General features: G+C 43.3%; 3 protein-coding genes across 3 annotated transcripts; 1 reads left to right on the top strand and 2 right to left on the bottom strand.

Moving 5' to 3' along the window:
• The first annotated feature begins 2,212 nt into the window (after positions 1-2,212).
• LOC115642257 (olfactory receptor 6J1-like) lies at positions 2,213-3,211 on the top strand. The gene has a single exon (XM_030545712.1). The coding sequence runs from the start codon at positions 2,213-2,215 to the stop codon at positions 3,209-3,211; it is 999 nt and encodes a 332-aa protein (XP_030401572.1).
• Positions 3,212-9,745: 6,534 nt separating this feature from the next.
• LOC115642256 (olfactory receptor 6C4-like) lies at positions 9,746-12,348 on the bottom strand. The gene is given in 3 exon segments (XM_030545711.1): positions 9,746-9,831; positions 11,449-11,619; positions 11,622-12,348. Coding segments are annotated over 3 exon segments (984 nt in total).
• A 6,389-nt stretch (positions 12,349-18,737) lies between these two features.
• LOC115642255 (olfactory receptor 49-like) lies at positions 18,738-19,685 on the bottom strand. Its single transcript, XM_030545709.1, has one exon. It carries the CDS (start codon positions 19,683-19,685, stop codon positions 18,738-18,740), a length of 948 nt encoding a protein of 315 aa, XP_030401569.1.
• Positions 19,686-20,324: the final 639 nt, after the last annotated feature.

The raw sequence follows: 20,324 nt of genomic DNA, 5'->3' as shown, positions 1-20,324 counted from the left end.
TTGTTCAACGAATGCATTTTTTCCACCATTCTTCCAGCTTGGAGAAAAGGCACAGACATATTGTGTGACAATTTAGTCAATGGATATAATGAGATTTTTTTTCAATAAAATATTAGATGCTTAATTTATTTTGTTTCCATCACTCAAAGACGGCTAAGAATACTGAGTGACTTATTCTGATCTATGCAGCGGGGTGCAGAGCAGAAGGTGACTGGGGTGCTGTACTGCTCGTATCTCGAGAAGTGAGATGTTTATGCTATTGCACTCAGTGTCATGTTGTTCATGTCTCTAGACTGGCATTTTCGGATGAGCCTCAAGGAGTTAGACACTCAAATCCACTGAAAGCCTTTGGGAATTGGACACCTACCTCCCTTAGTTACTTTTGAAAATCCTCATCTCCATCGTCTAAATTTTCAAAAGTGTCTGTTCATTTTGGGTGCCTCATCTTTTGGCCACCTTATGACATCTTCAAGGAGCCTGATCAGCAGAGCGTCCTCAGGATTTTCTGAAAATCAGGCTTACTTAGACACTTAAGGCCAGATTGGAAAGACGTTAAGGTGTGTAAAGATGCATATAGGCATCGAGTGGGCTTTTCCAAAGTGCCCAACTCCCATAGATTTCAATGAGAGTTAGGCACCTCGTCACTCTGGAGAATGCTATCAGGTACCTAGGTACTTCTTTAGGTACCTAAAAACATTTGGCTACTGAAAGTGTAAATGATTTGATATTGGGACCATGTTATGTGTTGCACTTCTTTTCTCTCTGCCTCAGTTTCTCCACTTGTCTCACAGGCGTAACAATACAGCCCTCCTTTGTGAACCACTTTGAGATTAACAGAGGAGGGTGTTACATTGCTCTTATTTATTGTTGTTGTACAGCCTCTAGCACATTGGGTCCCCAGCAGCAGTCCTGTGTTTCAGGACAATTAATTATAATCAACATCTCACCCCAGAAACCAATGCAACCACATCACACTAGTCATTGGCCTGGTTCCCCTGCAGGGATAAATCTCATGGCTGAGCTGAATTCAACAGGCCAGGTCAACAGCTGGTTTTGAACAGGATGATGTAGCTCCACTGATTTCATACAAGTTTTTATCGGCTGAGGATCACACCACGTCCTCACCTCTCAACCCGCTGAGGCCCAAAGAAGAAAAACAACGTGTGGCAAACAAAGCAGATGAGTGACACACAAATTATTCAGCCAGGCAACTTGATGATGTGGGATTCCTGTGTAATGGCCTCTTTCTCTCCCCAAGGTTGGATGTCTGTTTCCAAACATCAGTGCTGGGGTTCAACAAGAAGCCATACATTTGGTGAAGGGATTCCTGAGCAAGGTCCTTTGGATGCTGTGCACAGGAAGTCAGACTAGATGATCATCATGGTCCTATAGAATCTAAGAATCGATGAACCTCGGATTCATGATTCTCTGCATTACTGACATTAATCATTTTGCACAAGTTAAGTGAAAGGAGAAATATCCAGTCTGTGTTGAATGTAAATTACTGTGAGTAAAACTCAATAGATTTAGAGCTGGTCATAAAATTTGGGTATTTTTTATGGCTAAGGAAAATGTTTAATATTTTCTTCAAAAACTCAGAAACTTAAAATTTTCACTCCAAACTTGTCAGAGATTTTTTTTCTCCCCCTGAAAACTGCCAGAAACTGAAAAATGTTTAGTTCAAATGTGGAAAATATTCAGTTATCACATGTTTCTTTTCTGGTGAGATATATATGAGCCAAAGGGAAATGTAGGGCCAGCTTTTCAAAGGTTTTTAAGCATCTAAAGAAGATGATAGGTATTGGTGGGATTTTTTTTCTAAGTGCCTAAGCATATTAGGCATATAATGTCTATTGATATCAATGGGATTTCAGTACTTATGTGCCTCTGAAAATCCTTTACAAATACCTTTAAAAATCTATCCCTAACCTATGTAGATGCTTTTGAAAATCCCACATGGCTGCATCTTTTGGAGCCTGAATTCCTTTGCAAGTGTGGCCCATGGACACTTACCACTACATTTTCTTTTAGTCAAAAACCCAATTTTCTGGGGCTTTTTCAGTTTGTTTTTTGGAAATTTCTAACAGTAGAATTTCACCGAGATGTAGAGATGCCCCCTGACATGAAGGACATTTGAGAGATATGATCTGGCCCCAAGATTTTACAACCCCTGCTGTATAATTGTTTCCTTATCCCAGTAGGTCAATGGGGAATGGAGAACCACACTTCAACTGTGGAAGAATTCATCCTCCTGGGGTTTCCCATCCGACAGGAGACAGAGATCCTGCTCTCTGTGGTGCTGCTATGCTTGTACCTTTTGACATTATTCAGCAACATGGTCATTCTCTGCATTGTCTATGCTGACGGCCGCCTACACACGCCCATGTACTTCTTTCTCTGTAATCTCTCAGCATTGGACCTATTTTTTACCTCGGTGACCTTGCCCAAGATGCTGCAGAACCTCCTCTCGGGAGATAAATCCATCTCCTTCGCTGGCTGCATGGCCCAGTCCTACTTCTACTTCTTCCTGGGCACGGTGGAGTTCTTCCTCTTGACCTCCATGTCCTACGACCGATATGCTGCCATATGCAGCCCGCTGCACTACCCCATCCTCATGAGTAGCCGTGTCTGTGCCCAGATGATGATGGCCTGTTGGCTTGGTGGGCTTCTCTCCATCCTCTTCCCAACCATCATGATTTCCAGGTTGTCCTACTGCCGTTCCAATGTCATTGACCATTTTTTTTGTGATTCTGGCCCCTTGCTGGAGCTCTCCTGCACTGACACACATCTGGTTGAGCTGATAGACTTCATGTTATCTTCTCTTGTCATCCTCGGCTCATTAACCCTAACGATGATCTCCTATGTCTTCATCATCTCCACCATCCTGCGCATCCCAACCAACACTGGCCGGAATAAAGCCTTCAGCACCTGTGCCTCCCACCTGACCCTGGTTCTCATGTCCTGCAGTATCTCCATCTTCATGTATGTGACACCGTCACAGAAGTCCACTTTGGAGATGCACAAGATCCCTGCCGTGCTCAGCAGCATAGTTAACCCACTGCTAAATCCCTTTATCTATACCTTACGGAACGACATAGTCAAGAAGGTTTTGAGGGAGACTTTCAGCCACAGCAAAGCACTTGTATTTCATAGTGTGGGCGGATTATTCCTGATTTGTGCTGCTCCTTGCAGAAAGAGAAGTGTAGCATAGGAATGAGCAGATCCATGGATCAGACCCATCGTCCGTCTAGCCCAGTATCCTGTCTCTGAAAGTGGCCATCACTAGATGTTACAGAGGGAGATGTGAGAAACCTCACAGCAGCCAGATGTGGGATAACTTGCTCCCCATGAAGGACTCATCCCAAACCCTGTTACTTAGAGGGTGAAAGCAGAAATTTTTATATCCCTGCAAAAACAAAAACTGCCCTTTTTACCATTAACTATTTTAACTTTGGATATTTTTGTCATCGATATAAATATCTAGTCCCTCTTTGAATCTTGCTAAATTCATTTTCTGTATAATTTAAGGCCATATTAGGTCATTAGTCTGACCTCTCTTGTATATCCTAGGGCATTAAATTTCACACTGTTACTTCTGTACCTTTTTGGCCTCTAATATCCTGTGGTAATGAGTTCCATAGGCTAACTGTGTTGTATGGACAAGCATTGCCTTTTGTCAGGTTCTGCATTTGCCACTTTTCAATCTCATTGATTTCCCCCTTCTGATTTTGTTAAGAGACAATGAACAGAAATGCCTGATTTACCTTCACTATTTTATTGCCTTTCATCATGTCATAAGAACACAAAAGAACATGAGAGTTGCCATACTGGGTCAGACCAAAGGTCCATCTAGCCCAATGTCCTGTCTTCTGACAGTGGCCAATGCCAGGTGCCCCAGAGGGAATGAACAGAGCAGGTGATCATCAAGTGAGCCATCCCTGTCTCCCATTCCCGGCTTCAGGCAAACAGAGGCTAGGAACACCAGCCCTGCCCAGCCTGGCTAATAGCCCTTGATGGACCTATCCTCCACTCACTTATCTATATCCCCACTTCTCTGTCTCCTATCTATGGTTAACAATCCCAGTCTTTCCAATCTGTTGTCATATGAGAGTTTTGGGATGGGTGGACAAGCACTGTGAACAGTACTTCACAATCCAGATAGGCAGCTCTGGACAGGCCAATCCGCACAGTAGAATCATAGAATATCGAGGTTGGAAGGGACCTCAGGAGGTCATCTACTCCAACACCCTGCTCAAAGCAGGAGCAATCCCCAGTCAGTTTTTTACCCCAGTTCCCTAAATGGCCCCCTCAAGGATTGAACTCTCAACCCTGGGTTTGGCAAGCCTATGCTCAAACCACTGAGCTGAAGAAACCTGCATCACTAATTCTGTGTAGAGATTATGCTTTCAGAGCAGAATGGGCAAAATGCAATTATTGGGTCTGTCTACACGCACGGCAGCAGGGAGAGTGCAGACACCATGTGTCCAGCTTGCCTGGGTATTAAGAGCTGTGTAGATGGCGGGGCACGGCTTGTGTGACTAGAAAAGAGTTTCCTATATGCATGAACTCCAAGGTATGTACACGACACAGCTCTCTAGATGCCCAAGTCATGCTCCCACTCTACACTGCTATTTTCCATTGTGTAGTGTCTCACTGCCTCCCCACAGCTCTTCACTGGCGCTTACAGCTACGTGTGTAGTGCCTGTACTCTCCATGCCACCATGGCTCTAGCAATAGAGTCATAGCAGATTCTAAGCCTGGAAGGGACCATTATATCACTCAGTCTGGCTCCGTATGTGATGAAAGCCATAGAATTGTTTCCAGTTACTCCTGATTGAGCCCAATAACTTGCATTTGACTAAAGCATCTTCCAGAAAGTCATCCAGCCTTGGTTTCAAGACAACAGGAGATGGAGAATACACCACCACCTTTGATAATTTGTCCCAGTGGTTAATCTCCTTCAGTGTGAAAAGAATTGTGCCCTAGTTCTGATTTGAATTTGTCTGGCTGTAACATGCAGGCAATGGTTCTTCTCCTGCCTTTCTCCAGTAGGTGACCGAGGCCTTGTAGTATCTGGTATTTGTTCCCTCTGATGATACTTGTACACCAGAACCAAGCCATATCGATGCTTCTCAAATGAAGTTTTGCGTGTGTGGACCAGACCTCAGACTAGAACATTTTTCCGAATATCCCATCAGCTTCATTTGTCACCTTGGGAAAGTGATTCAATCTGTCCGTCCCTGGGACCAGATCCCCAGCTGGTGTAAATCAGTGCAGCAGCACTGAAGATGCTGGAGTTATGCTGATCTACACCAGCAGAGGGTCACATCATCCTTTGGCAATGGGGTCAAATATCTCAGAAATAGCCTCTCCTCTGGTTCTCATCCAGCCATGAGGTTTGGTAGGATTCCCAGGTCTATTCCCTGGGCTCCTGGCTAATGATTACAACTCAGCGATGTTCATTTCGATTGTTCCCCTGAGAAGATGGAAGTGATTAGATCCTGTTTTGTGCTGGGTAAGCTAGAGGAACCAGCTTCAGATGAAGGCATGTCATCCTCAGCAGGAAACACCAGTGGCATTTTGTATCTGAAGAGGACAGATTTCTTAAGCACAGGCCATTCGTGACCTTTAGGATCACTGTAGAAGGTTGGATGCTCATTATGTGTTGTTAGCAAGCAGAGTCCAGGAGCACTGCACAGAATAACTAGCATTAGAGAGACTATTCTATTATCCTTACTACACCTCAGCATAAACCAGGAGTGATTCTGTTCGAGTTAGATGGGCTCATGTTCTTACTCACTCCAGTGTTAATCAGGAGTGACTCCACTGAAGTCAATGGGACCTATTCTCCTCTTGCTCACCTGATGTAAATCAGGAGTAACTCCACGGCAGTCAATGAGGCTTATTCTCTCATGCTGGTGTAAATTAGGAGTAACTCCACTGCATTCAGTGTAGCTGATTCCCCCTTCATTCATCCTGATGTAAACCAGTGGTAACACCAAAGGAACCAGCAGAGCTGTAACTCTGTAAGTAATGTAAACGAGAGGCAAATCGGCCTTACTCTCACTTCTAGTTTGCAAGCAGCAACATAAGACTAGGGAGGCTGGAGCAGACCAGGGGCCTATCTAGCAGCGTCTTCTATCTCCAGCTGCAGCTGGAACCAGCTGCTTCAGGCGAGGAGGCAAGCAAGGTAGTTACGGGATATTCTACCCACATGGGACATTTCTTCCTAAAAACAAACCAATCCATAACATTATACAAAATGTTTGACAAAAAACCCACAACCTAATATACATGAAATATTTTCATAATCCCCTCCCAGAATCATTTAAGAAAGGCAATGTTAATAAAACAACCTTTCTTTAAAAAAAAAAATTGAGCAGTTCAACTGACCTGCTAGGTGACCTTGGGAAAGTCACTTCCTGCTCTGCCTCAAAGCTTCCCCATCTGGAAAGTGGGGATGTTGATCCTGACCTCCCTGCGCCTATCCCTAACCCTGATGCTGAGCTCCTCTGTACACAGCACTTCGAGAGCTACTGACGAAAAGCACCAGGCACAAGCTCAGCATTAACGTGCGATACTAACGCTGGTGGCAGGGGGAGGGGGGATTAAAAATGTGCTTTGAATAAGCGTTTGGGGAATGTTGAAGTTGTTCTGGGAAATGTTTTGAAAGTGACCATTTTTCTTTGTTTGGTTGTTGTTTTTTTAATATACTTTAAAAAAATAATTATTTTTCTTCTGAAAATTATCAAAAGTGTTTTCAGAAAACTAATAATTTCCATAAGGCATTCTATATTGCTTAAGGCCATATCTGTATAAAACCATGAACGTTTTCATTAAAACCAGGCCATTTTAAACAAAAATGTTTTCATTCCATACATTTCAAGTAGCTCTGCTAAATACTAAAGCTGCCTGAAAATGAAAATCTGTATTTTGACAAAAATATTGAGGATTTTGCAGTTCTTTTAGTTGGGTAGAGATTGAAATGGGCCATTTACTGTGAATTTAAAAAAAAATAGTGGTAAATAATTTGTAGTTGAATTTATTTTTTTAAACATGGGCTTTGGTAAACCATTTCAATAAGCAATATATTAAAGAAGGCAGCGCATTGTTCATGGAAAAACAAAACTTTCTCTTTGATGAAAGACTGTTCTTTGACCAGTTGCATGAAATAATGCTGGAGGAGAAAAAGAGATTGTTCAGACACGACGACTGATTTTACATGCAAAATGACAGTGAAGCAGAATGAGATGAATAAGCCACCCAGGATAGAGTAAGGGAAAGGAAGTGGGAGAGAGGCACAGTTCTTAACAAGTCATTAGCATCAATCATTAAAAAAGGTTACGCTGTCACTGACTCCAGCCAGTGATGGACTCTGCGAATGATTCATCCATGTGGGCGTAATATCCATGTGGGGGACAAGCCATTAGGTACAGATTCTGTCCTTTCTGGAGAGAATGTAACCCTGAGTCAAATTCACTCCTGTGAGGAGGCTACTTCCCCCTTGGCCCCCTAAGCCCATTGTGAAGCCTGGTGTGAAGTCAATGAGCAGCTGGGTTCTCTGCATTCTTGTGCCTTTGGGTTTTCAGTCTCGATGGCAGCCTAAGGCACTCGGAAAATCTCCTGCCACTGGGATCCTTTGGCTTGGTTGTTCCTCAGAGCATATATGGGGGGGTTAAACAGCTGGGTCACCACAGTGTACGGGAAGGACACAATTTTGTCAAAATCCTGCCTGCCCCGTGGAGCTGGTGGGATTTCCCTGAAGATGATCTGCTGTGCCATACCCACAGCCATGGGATGGGCGGAGCAGGTGGAAAAGGTCTTTTTCCTGCCTGTGGAAGTTGGGCTGCACATGACAGTGGAGATGATGGTGACCATCAATGGGACATAAATACAGCTGTCACCAAGGCCACTACGTTAGTGATCCCCGTGTCCCTGCAGAAAAATTGGAGCAACGGGGCTGCATCACAGTAGAAGTGGTTTATGATGTTGGGGCCACCAAATGGCAAACGAACAAGAGAACAGTGGTGGGAAGCACCGGTAGGAAACTCACCCGCAAGCGGCCAGGCACTGACTGGAGGCAGACTCTGTTGCTCATGATGGTGATGTAAGGTAGTGGGTTGCTGATAGCCAAACATCTTCCCTTTGACATGGATACCTACCAGCTATGGGCACTTGGAGAAATTCTGTTCAGGCAACTGAACCAAGCAGAGGATTTCAAATGAGTAGAATAGATAGATAGATGGATAGATAGAGGGGCTGTTATACAGCCCCTCTATCTATCTATCTATCCATCCCCAGATGGATAGATCTATCTATCTATCCATCTGGGGATGGATAGATAGATAGATAGAGGGGCTGAATGGGGATGGATAGATAGATAGATAGAGGGGGTGTATGAAAATAGATAGATAGTGGGGATATATAGGGATAGATAGATAGATAGATAGATAGATAGATAGATAGATAGATAGATAGATAGATAGATAGATAGATAGATAGAGAGGGGGTGTAGAGATAAATAGATAGATAGATAGTCAATGGGATGTGAGGTCTGAACTGCCTAAGTTACAACTGAAAGTGGACTTAGCCACATCTAAATCACAAGGGCCAGAGTTTTAAAGGTACTCAAGGTGCCTAACTACTGTTGATTTCAATGAGATGTAGGTGCCTAAATATCTCTTAAAAACTCTGGGCCTTAGACGTTCCAGCGCTGAGCAGAGCCCACCTAAAGACCTTTACCAGTCGGTGCCTTTATCAGTCTGTGATTCAGTTCCCCATCTATAAAATGGAGATAATGATGTTGCCTTTCCTTCAAAAGGGCACTATGAATATAAATCTATGAATTTTTCTCAGGTGCTCTAATGCTATTACCTCCATGGATTTGAGAATCTCAGGCTAAATGGATGAATTACTAATGCCATTCTGAGATGGAGAACTGAGAAACAGAATGGTAGAGCTAGCATCTGGAGAGGAGTCGGTGACCCATCACCCACTGGATTTCAGGGGTTTGGGCCCTTTGCTTCCTTTGAGAATTCAAACCAAAGAAACTTAAGCCGAGCCAGGCAAGGATTCTGAGGCAAAGCTGGGTTCAAAACAGCTCCCCTGACAACCATCCAATTCTCTTAACCCTAAGAACGTCCTTCTGTTTTAACGGATAGAAATACAGTAATCCACATGAGTAATGGCAGGATACTAACCACAGACTGTCAGCACAGAAATTTGTCACTTCCTGGGTATGTAAAATTTGGGCCCTGTTCCAGAAGGTGAGATCTGTGCACACTTTAGCTTACTGGGCCCCTAGTGAGCTGGGGTTTAGGTGTCTGGACGCCTAGAGTGGGATGTGGTGTGCATGTGAGTTTTGCCTCTGGATCTTTTAAAGTGCCTAAATATCTTTCCAAATGTGGCCCTGAGACGTGACGCTCGAGAATTTCAGAGGAGCCCAAGGGAATGCGGCACGTATTGGATTCCATTAAGATGTGGACACCTAAGATTTCTTTTGGAAAATCCCAGCTTCAGGGCCAGATTGTTTGGGGTCTTTCTAGGCGTAACTTCCTTTTATATCAATAGGAATTAGACACCTAAATACTTCTTAAAAACTGGGCCGAAGTGACTTGCCAAGGTAAATACAGAAGACGTCAGAGTTGAACAAATGTTGATTACCCCCTTTCCCCCCTGACTGAGTCCTGTCCCCCAACACCACCCTTCCTCTTTGGAACGGGGGGTTACCTACCAAGGGGGATTTTTATTCTATGGCAGCCCAAAGACCCAATAACCAAACACCTAGTGGATTTTGGGATGAATCTGATGGGAGACCCAAAAGAAGGAAGTGTATGGCAAATACCAACATATGCAGTAAGTTTATTGTTTAACAAACCAAATGTTATAACTTTACTCATGTCCAGACAAAAGAACATGTTTAGCCTTTGTCCAGGAGAGCAATATTGATGCTGTTGCAGAACATCATCCACTGCTTCCCAAAGGAGAGATTTTTCTGTTCTTCCTCTTCTCAGTCATTTTATGAAGAGAGACAAGGGTCATATTCAAAGGGACAAAGGACAATTTTCACCCAACTCCTATTGCTAGTCCCTGGGTGTTGAGCACCTGGAGTAAGATTCTGCTTACACACATCAGTGGTAAAACTCTGAATTCAGTGCAGCTGGGCTTTCCCCCCCACCTCCCTCTGTACCTTTGAAAATATCCCCTACCAAATCAAGGAGGAAACAAATAATTTCTTACCATTCCACTTCCAGCATTTCTGTCATAGCAATTGATACATTTATAGCATTTAAGGGCAGAAAGGCGCATTCGATCATGTAATCTATTCCCCTGTACAGCACACACCACGGTAGCGCACCCAGTCACACCTGTATTGATCACAGTAACTTGTTTGACTGAGGACAGGTCTACGGCACTGCTTAAATCGATCTAACTTATGTCACTCGGGGGTGTGAAAAGACTCCCCCAGAGTGATGCAAGTTACAGCAACCTAAGCACTGTCCACCCCAGCACTATGTCAGTGGGAGATGCTCTCCTGATGAAATTGCTGCCGTCTCTTGCAGAGGTGGAGTAATTATGCTGGTGGGAGAGTGCTCTCCTGTCAATACAGAGCATCTTCGCCAGATGTGCAGCTGTGCCGATGTAGTGCTTCTAGTGCAGACCTGCCCTAAATCAAAATATCCCAGAAAGGCATGTGGCCAAGACTTGAAAACAGCGAGTGAGAGAGAGAATCCACCACTTCTTGTGGTAGTTTTTTCCAGTGTTAAAGATAAAGGTCTTATTTCTCATTTGAATTGGTCTGGCTTCAACTTCCAGCCCTTTGTTCCTATTCTACCTTTCTTCACTAGATTTGGACACACTTTGGCACCTGGGAGTACTTGTATATCATGAACAAGTCAACTCCTAATCTTCCTTGTAATAAATTCCATAGATTGAGTCTCTGGTGTCACATTATAAGGCATCTACCCATTTCTAAGATCTACTCTACAAGGCCTGGATTATCCTTTGTGCAATGTACAATGGCCTGCGACATGGGGTGCTGATCTCCGCTGGGGTCTTTAAGCATTGCTACAACAATACAAGGTGTGGTAAGAAGTGACCAGGGGAGGCTAGTGGAGGCCAAGTAACCTATAGAACAGGATGTGCCCATTTCTTAGCAACTCACTAGAAGTGATAAGCCAGGACAGGCTTTCCCCAAAAACAAGCACAACTAGACTCCATGAATATCCATTTAATTCTGCTATTGACCGGGCGTCTATACAGTGACCAGAACAGGAGGTGCTGACTGGCTTCCTTTTCCAGAGGAAGTTACCCTGGACCCTCAGGACACACGTAAGCCCATTGTAAGGTTGGAACGAAATCAAAGATATTCACTTTACTCTTGGATCTTTTGATTTTAATTTTTTCAGGCCTGATTCGGATACTTAAAACATTCCCTGTCACAAGCATCCTTCAGGGCCTGTTTGACTTGTTCATTCCTGAGAGCATAGATGTAGGGATTAAACACCTGGGTGACCACCATATAAAGAAAGGACACAACATTGTCAAAGTCCCACCCGCCGCGCTGACCTGGTCGGATGTACCTGAAAATGAAGCTACTGTACAATATCAGCACAACCTGAGGTGGGCGAAGCAGGTGGAAAAGGCCTTTTTTCTGCCCGCGGAGGATGGGATGCGCATGACCATGGAGATGATACAGCCATAGGAGTTGATGGTCACCGTCAGCGTGCTGAGCAGCGAAAGTACAGCTGTCACCAGGGCCACTACTTCAATGATCCCGGTGTCTGTGCAGGAGAGTTGGAGTAACGGGGCTGTGTCACAGTAGAAGTGATTTATGATGTTGGGGCCACAGAATGGCAAGTGGACAAAGAGAACAGTGGTAGGAAGCAACAGGAGGAAACTCACCAGCCAGCAGCCAAGCACTAAGTAGAGGCAGACCCTGTTTCTCATGACAGTGATGTAATGCAGCCGGTTGCAGATAGCCACATACCGGTCAAAGGACATTACAGCCAGGTGGAAAAATACAGAGGAGCCCAGGAAGAAGAAGAAAAATGACTGAAGTAAACAAGTGGGGCGAGAAATGGCTTTTCTCCCTGTCAGGAGTCTGTAGAGGAACCGGGGGATGATGACAAGGGTGAAGCATGTTTCCAAGAAGGAGAAGTTCCTGAGGAAGAAATACATGGGCGTTTGGAGGCGATGGTCCACCAGGGTGATGGTGACAATGATGATGTTTCCCATAAGGATCAAGAGGAAGGTCGCTAATAGAACTAGAAATATGCCGATGTTCAAATGATTGTCTTTGGTAAGTCCCAACAGGATAAATTCCACCACTGCAGTGCCGTTTGGCATTTATGGTTCACCTTGCAGCAAATGAACAAGACATATTACTGCTTTTTTAAAAAAGCACAAAATGGCAGAGTTTTTTGTTTTGTTTTTGTTTTGCAGAACGGATAGGAGAATGAATCAGACAAATACTTTCAATGGGAGTTCAGAAAGTGAGCGAGATGTATGGGGATAGATAGTTCAGTGTTTCTCACTGCATCCCACAGAGCAGAACAAGTGCATTGCCTGAGGCTTTCTGCTAAAATGAGGGGCAGCGAAATAGAAAGCAGAGATGACACTTAGGGCACCTCCATTAGGTTCAGTGGTTAACGTCTCCTCCAGGTGAATGGCAGTGATCCACACTTCTCACTGCAGCCTCAGGCAGATGTAGCTGCATCGCTATATATTGGTTACAAATACAGTGCATGCCCCCATCTTCACGCCCTTCCTCCCTGGAACCCACCGCCTTCTGATTTTGAATACAGGCATAATTTGGATGTCTACATTTTTGATCATTCAAGTCATCTTTTTTATACCATGTTCCAGCAGCTCCAAAAATCTGTGGAGAAGCTCTTCTTGAATTGAGTATGGTTGGGATTAATGCTGTGAAAATGCTGATGCCAGTGCAGAGGTCCTTATGGAGTAGGAGATGTACAGAGATGAGGACAGAAATATTTGTCGAGAGGAAGAGCTGTTCACCGCATCTCAAAGAGATCCCTGTCTCTTTTCAGGTTTGGTTCCCCAACCTTCTCCACTCCCAATGTTCTAATCTTTTTAACCATAGTTCTCCATGATTTTTAATCCACAGCACAAGCTGGTCTCCTACCCCTGAGGACTACCCATTTTGGAACAAGATTTATGCAGCTGTGGTTTCTGGGATGTTTTTGGGGTCAGGTTTTGACTTCAGGACATTTGCCGTCACTTGTGCCCCAAACTAAAAAAAGTTTAATTTTCTTTTATATATTTCCCTTTAAGAGGATTCCTAGAAGAATATTAACTGTATTCTCCAATGAAGAACTAATCTCGCGCTTTAACCTCAGATTACCAATACGTTTCTCACCGTCAACATCTGCTTCATCCCTTATCCCAACCAATCTGTTTATCCTACCCACAGAGCTGGGTCACGTTATGCACCAACATTACAAGCTGTTTACGCACAGACTTCATCTCCATCTAGCCCATTGGTGGATCCAATATGGTCCCACAAACAAAACAAAACAAAACATAAACTATAACAATGATAACTATACCCACCAAGTTCTTCAATTTATTGTCGCTCTAAACTCCCACCGCAGCAGTCGTGCCTTGTGCATCCTCGCTCAGACGCTGTGATGTTGGAGACCTCTCGAATACATGGAGCAGGAACTGAAGAAGCTTGCAATCTTGCAGCTACTGAACTGATATGCTCCAAATTAGGTCTGTGGTCCAATAAATCATGGGGACAGACTTGCGTGTTTGCTTCTGTGACAAATAGCCGCTCGTTTTTTAAGAGTTGTGGGGCATGGAATTCTTCTCCTTCACCACTGGCTGTGACCCCTGAGACCAATTAGCTAATGTGCTTTGCTGAGAAAACACTCCTGATCCTTTCTTCTGAACATTTGAGGACACACTTGTTTGCTTGCTATGGGCAAGCCAATGAACTCCGTCACCATTTGCAGATTCACTCATTTTCATGGCACAACACGGAATGGAGATAGAAAATGTGAATATAGTATCATGCCTTCTGAGAAATTGGCCCAGATTCATAAAGGTATTTAGATGTCTATTGGGATTTTCAAAATCACATAGATCTGGGTTTCTCAAACAGAGGTCGCCCCTTGTGTAGGGCAAGCAGCGACCGTATTTGAGAAACCCTGAAACTCACTGATTTGAATGGGTTTTAGTGACCTAGGTGCTTTTGAAAATCCCCAAATATCTTTAAAAATCTGGCCCTTAGGATGCAAAATCCCATTGATAGTCAATTGGATTTAGGTTTCCAGATTTTTTAAGATATTTATTTGTTGACACTCAATGAGATTCAAAATCCTTTTTGAAAATGAGATTTAGGCTCTTGAATCAGTTAGGCATTGCAAGGCTGAGCAGCAATGCTTAAATACCTGGGTCCAAATGCCTACGTCACTTTTTGAAAATGAAATGTAGACTACTAAAGCAATTAGGCATTGTGACTCTGAGCACAGCAAAACCTGAAAAACTCTTATGAGCTTTCGTTCTTCGCTCTGCTTGTGTTCAGAGAAACAGAACTTTGTACGTTCCTTGTAAATAAACAAGACTGAATAAAAGACAATACCAGACTCCATCAATTTCTACTTCCAGCTAGAACAGCCCCAGGGCCCTGAAATTTGAGTAGCTACTCAGATTGAAGTATAAACCTCATTGTCTGTCCATGCAATTTAAGGGTTTGAAGTGTTGCATCCATGTTGGTCCCAGGATATGAGAGCAACAAGGTGGGTGAGGTGATATATTTTATTGGAGCAGCTTCTGTTGATGAAGGCACAAGTTGAAGTGGCCAGTTAACACCCCTGCAGTCATAGGACAAAAAAGGGGGATTAGTGAACAGATCAGGTAATCGTGAAGTGATCCATCCTCATATAATGCCACATGTTATGATAGGCATGTACGGTCCATGGATCTTGAAAGGTGTGTTTCAGGGGGTGCTGATCATTGTAGAAGTAGAGAGATGGCTGCAGGTTTTGCACCTGTCGTTATGGCAAGGTCTGGTGACGCATTGTGGTGCTGTGTCCTGCGCCCTGGGGAGTTTACTTCTGACGCTGAGCTCGGTCAGATTGAGGGGTTGTAGGATGGCCAGAAGAGGCAGGGGTTGGGTTAGATTTCTTTCAGGATGTGGCCCCCATCCTGCTTGGGTTGTAACAGTTTAATTGTTTAAAGCCAGCCCCATGGGTTGAGTGTGGGTGTGGTAGGTGACAATTAGGGCTATGCAGTTAGTTTATTTTCTGTATTTGTCATAAAACATACAGCTAAGGGTAGCATAAAATCTCTCCTTTCCCTGTAAAGGGTTAATCCTGCCTTTTCCTGTAAAGGGTTAAGAATCTCAGATAACCTGGTTGGCACCTGACCAAAAGGACCAAAAAGGGGAGAAGATACTTTCAAATCTGTGAGGGAAGGTTGTTTGTTTTGTCTCTTTGTGAGTTCTCTCCTGGTCAGCGAGGAACCAGGGCAGGGAAAATACATCTTCTAAAACCACATCTGAACTAAGCATCTGATATTACAGAAATAGCAAGTAATAGCAAGGAAATGCGTTCGGTTATCTTTTGTTTTAGCTTGTAAATTTTCTCTGTGCTAAGAGAGAGGTTTATCCCTGTTTTTGTAACTTTGCCTAGAGGGTAAATCCTCTGTGTTTTGAATCCGATTAGCCTGTGAATTACCCTCCACCCTGAGTTTACAGAGGTGCTTCTTTTACTGTTTCTTTATAATAAAGTTCTGTTTTTTACAAATCTGATTAGTTTTAGTGACCTCATAACTCAAGGGTCTGGTCTGTGCTCACCTTGGTTACTCTCAAGCCTTCCCAGGAAAGGGGGTGAAGAAGCTTAGGGGGATATTTTGGAAAACAGGAACTCCAAGTGGTTCTTTTCCTGAATCTTTGTCTAACTCACTTGGTGGTGGCAGCGATACTGTTCCAAGGACAAGGAAGGATTTGTGCCTTGGGGAAGTTTTTAACCTAAGCTGGTAAAATAAGCTAAGGAGGTCTTTCATGCAGGTCCCCACATCTGTACCCCAGAGTTCAGAGTGGGGAGGGAACCCTGACAGTATTGAAATAGGAATTTAGACTCATAAATGCCTAAATCCCATTTGAAAATGAGATTTTTGGCTTCTAAATCTGAATTTAAGAAAACAATATTTCTCTAATCCCCAAATAAAATTTTCATTAGAATAAACAGTTACTGTTGTAGACTTTAGAACTATTAGCCTACAAATATGTATATTTAATAATTGGGCCACACAATTTGCAGCATATACATTCAACTTTATCCTTTTCTCCTGTTTTTTTAAAACTTTTGAATACTTCCTTGTGTTCTGAAACATATTCTGATGCAGATTTTTGTTTATTTCTCACTTCAGAGTGTCAAATCTTTAAACCGTTATCTGCCAGCAGCTTGAACTGCATACGTGCTGGGCATGAGCTTCATCAACACGTTCAGATGCTCATGCACTTCAGTGTCTGTGCGTGCCTGTGTGTTTAGTGTGTGTATCTTCAAAACTAAACCATAGCCTGACTTTAACAGGCAGCTTTGCACATACACACAGACTAATGTATTAGTGTAATACATCTATCTCATGCCATGTATTGTATGTCCCCAATAAAACAAGTTATTTTTATATATTTGAAGGATACAAAAGTAAGGTAAAAATCAGAAAAAAGCTGAATAATACTTTTTGTAAAACATGGGAGCTTTTTGGTAAAAATCAGTTTAAACTGAAAAGGAAGGGGCTTACATGTAATACAGAGAGTCACTTCACAATGAATTCTACAATGATTTTTCTCTTAATTACATGAGCAGTCCACAGATCCAGACAAAGGTAATAAATGGGATCACCCAAGGGTTCTGCAGGAATTAAATGTGAAATTACAGAACTACTAACTTCAGTCTGTAACCTATCATTTAAATCTGCTTCTGTACCAAATGACTGGGGGAGAGCTAATGTGATGCCAATCTTTAAAAAGAGCTCCAGAAGTGATCCCGGCAATTACAGGCCTGTAAGCCTGACTTCAGTACTGGGCAAACTGGTTGAAATGATAATAAAGAACAATATTGCCAGACATACAGATGAACATAATTTGTTGAGGAAGAGTCAACATGGTTTTAGTAAAGGGAAATCATGCCTCATCAATCCACTAAAATTCTTTGAGGGGGTCAACAAGCATGTGGACCAAAAGCGATCAAGTGGGTATAGTGTACTTAGATTTTCAGAAAGCCTTTGACAAGGTCCCTCACCAAAGGCTCTTAAGCAAAGTAAGCTGTCATGGGGATAAGTGGGAAGGTCTTCTCGTGGATTGGTAAATGGTCAAAAGATAGGAAACAAAGGGTAGGAATAAATGGTCAGTTTTCAGAATTGAGAGAGGTAAATACTGGGGTCCCCCAAAGTTCTGTTCTGGGACCAGTCCTCTTCAATATATTCATAAATGATCTGGAAAAAGGAGTAAATAGTGAGGTGGCAAAATTTACAGATGATACAAAATTACTAAAGATAGCTAAGACCCAGTCAGACTGCGAAGAGCTAAAAAGGATCTCTCAAAACTGGGCAACAAAATGGCAGATGAAGTTTAATGTTGATAAATGCAAAGTAATGCAGGCTGGAGAGCATAATCCCAATTATACATATAAAATGATGGGATCTAAATTAGCTGTTTCCACTCAAGAAAGATCTTGGAGTCATTGTGGATCGTTCTCTGAAAACATCCATTCAATGTGCAGTGGCAGTCAAAAAAGCGAACAGAATGCTGGGAATAATTAAGATAGATAATAGGACAGAAAATATCATGTTACCTCTCTATAAATCCATGGTACACCCATATCTTGAATATAGCGTGCAGATGTGGTCGCCACAGCTCAAAAATGATCTATTGGAATTGGAAAAGGTTCAGAAAAGGGTAACAAAAATGAGTAGGGGTATGGAATGGCTTCCGTATGAGGAGAGATTAATAAGACTGGGGCTTTTCAGCTTGGAAAAGAGATGGCTAAGGGAGGATATGACAGATGTCTATAAAATAATGACTGGTGTGGAGAACGTAGATAAGGAAGTCTTGTTTACTACTTCTCAAAACACAAGAACTAGGGGTCGCCAAATGAAATTAATAGGCAGCAGGATAAAAACAAACAAAAGGAAGTATTTTTTCACACAACACACAGTCAACCTGTGGAACTCCTTGCCAGAGGATGTTGTGAAGGCCAAGACTGTAACAGGGTTAAAAAAAGAACTAGATAAGTTCATGGAGGATAGGTCCATCAATGGCTATTATCCAGGATGGGCAGGAATGGTGTCCCTGGCCTCTGCTTGCCACAAGCTGGGAATGGGTGACAGGGGATGGATCACTTGATGATTCCCTGTTCTGTTCATTCCCTCTGGGGCACCTGGCACTGGCCACTGTCATTAGGTTACTGGGCTAGATGGACCTTTGGTCTGACCCAGTATTAGTGTTCTTATGTTCTTATGTTAGAAACAAAACCAGGTTTGCTCTCTGAAGGGCAAAGACTTTGCAATATTTAAAAAGCACTGTGCAAAGGCAAAGTCCAAGGCCTCAGTAATAGAGGGCCAGGGTCTGAAACCTTTCCTCCTATTCCGGACGTCCCCACTCAACATATTTTGAAATGAGTATGTACCTTTATTAGATAGATAGATCAGATCAGATGATAGATCAGATCAATCCATTGATCATTGTTTACATTTGTCATCTCGTGTCACATCTTTGGATCCTTAGAAAATGCCGTGCTCTGGCTGAGTGTGTCCCTCAAGGCCTCTTTCACCTGTTTGTTCCTCAGGCTGTAGATGAAGGGGTTGAGCAGAGGGGACACAATGTTGTTAAGAACAGCCACAGCTCTGCTCTGGTCCAGCCTGCTGCTCCATGTGGGTGTGACATACACGAAAATGCAGCTGCCGTAGGTGATGGAGATCACGGTGATGTGAGAGGAGCAGGTGGGGAAAGCTTTCTGCCTCTCGGCTGTGGAGGGGATGCGCATCACCAAGGAGATGACCTTGAAATAGGAGAAGACAGTGACGGCTAAGGTGCCCAATATGCTGCCTGTGACCAAGAGGAAAGACAGGAGTCCTAGGAGCCGGGTGTCTGTGCAGGCAAGTTTAAGCAATGCAGCACTGTCACAGAAAAAATGGTTAATGATGTTGGGGCCACAGAATGGCAACTGGAACAACAGAACAAGCGGGACGATCACATACCCGAAACCAATAAGCCAAGAGGCCAGCACCAGCCAGTCACAGAAGTGACTGGTCATGATGGATGTGTAGTGCAGGGGGTTGCAGATGGCCACGAACCTATCGAAGGACATGGCCGCCAGCAGGCAAAACTCAGCAGTGCCCACAGTGAGATAAAATAAACATTGTGCAAAGCACCCAGCCACAGATATGGACTGGCAGCCCGACGCCACATTGAACAAAACTTTTGGGATGGACGCTGAGGTGAAGCTGATCTCCAAAAGCGAGAAGTTCCTGAGGAAAAAATACATGGGCGTCTGGAGGCGCTGGTTAACCAGAGTGATGGAGATAATGAGAACATTTCCTGCTATGGTCAAGATGTAGGTGATAAGTAACAAAATGAAGAGCAGGATCTGCAGACAGCGAACATCTGTGAAGCCCAGAAGGATAAACTCTGTCACTGCAGTTTGGTTCTCCATGGTGGCTGCTCGCTTACCTGGTGTTTGAACAAAGATACAAATTTCATGTGATGTATGATATCTAGCAATGGGTCATCTAGTGAACTAGTCTCAAAAGTAATAAGTTCTACTAACACAACAACGAACTTTCCATGCCTGGTCTTAGATCTGTAAAACTTGTATCATGCAATGAAACTGAGCATAGAGATTGCATGCAGTGATGGATACCAGTGGCAAATGCATGACTCTATTTCCAGTTCCCATTTATTTATTTTCAATCCCCATGATTATTTTTCCTCTCTCACCGGTACTGCAGTTCCTTGAGACCAATTGGCTAATGAGCACTACGGCATCTCTGGGGATACTAGGGCAGGGTCTTTATGGCACCGCTTTTCTCTCTGAAAAGAAAGCAAACCGGGAGAACTGAAGGGGGAAATTCCATCTCAATTGTTTGTTTGCTTTTTCTTACCCCCAGAAAATGTCTTTTTTCATTAAATGGAAATTGACTTGAAATACAGAACATTGTGGGTTTTCATTAAAGCTTAACGTTGAAAATTAGTCATATTTTACAAACTGAAATTTACATTTAAAAAGAAAGATCTAGCAGAGCTGAAAAAAACTGGGGCAGGGAATGCAGAGGTGGGTAAATTGTGCGTTTGG

Source organism: Gopherus evgoodei, unplaced genomic scaffold (genome assembly GCF_007399415.2).
Source record: "Gopherus evgoodei ecotype Sinaloan lineage unplaced genomic scaffold, rGopEvg1_v1.p scaffold_39_arrow_ctg1, whole genome shotgun sequence".
Lineage (NCBI taxonomy): Eukaryota > Metazoa > Chordata > Testudines > Testudinidae > Gopherus > Gopherus evgoodei.
Note: the sequence above shows the minus strand (reverse complement) of the source record. Positions and strands in the feature narration are given on the sequence as shown.

Bases quoted from the DNA above. Each gene is read 5' to 3' on its own strand.
- LOC115642257 (XM_030545712.1), top strand. From the start codon at position 2,213: ATGGAGAACCACACTTCAACTGTGGAAGAATTCATCCTCCTGGGGTTT.
- LOC115642255 (XM_030545709.1), bottom strand. From the start codon at position 19,685: ATGGAGAACCAAACTGCAGTGACAGAGTTTATCCTTCTGGGCTTCACA.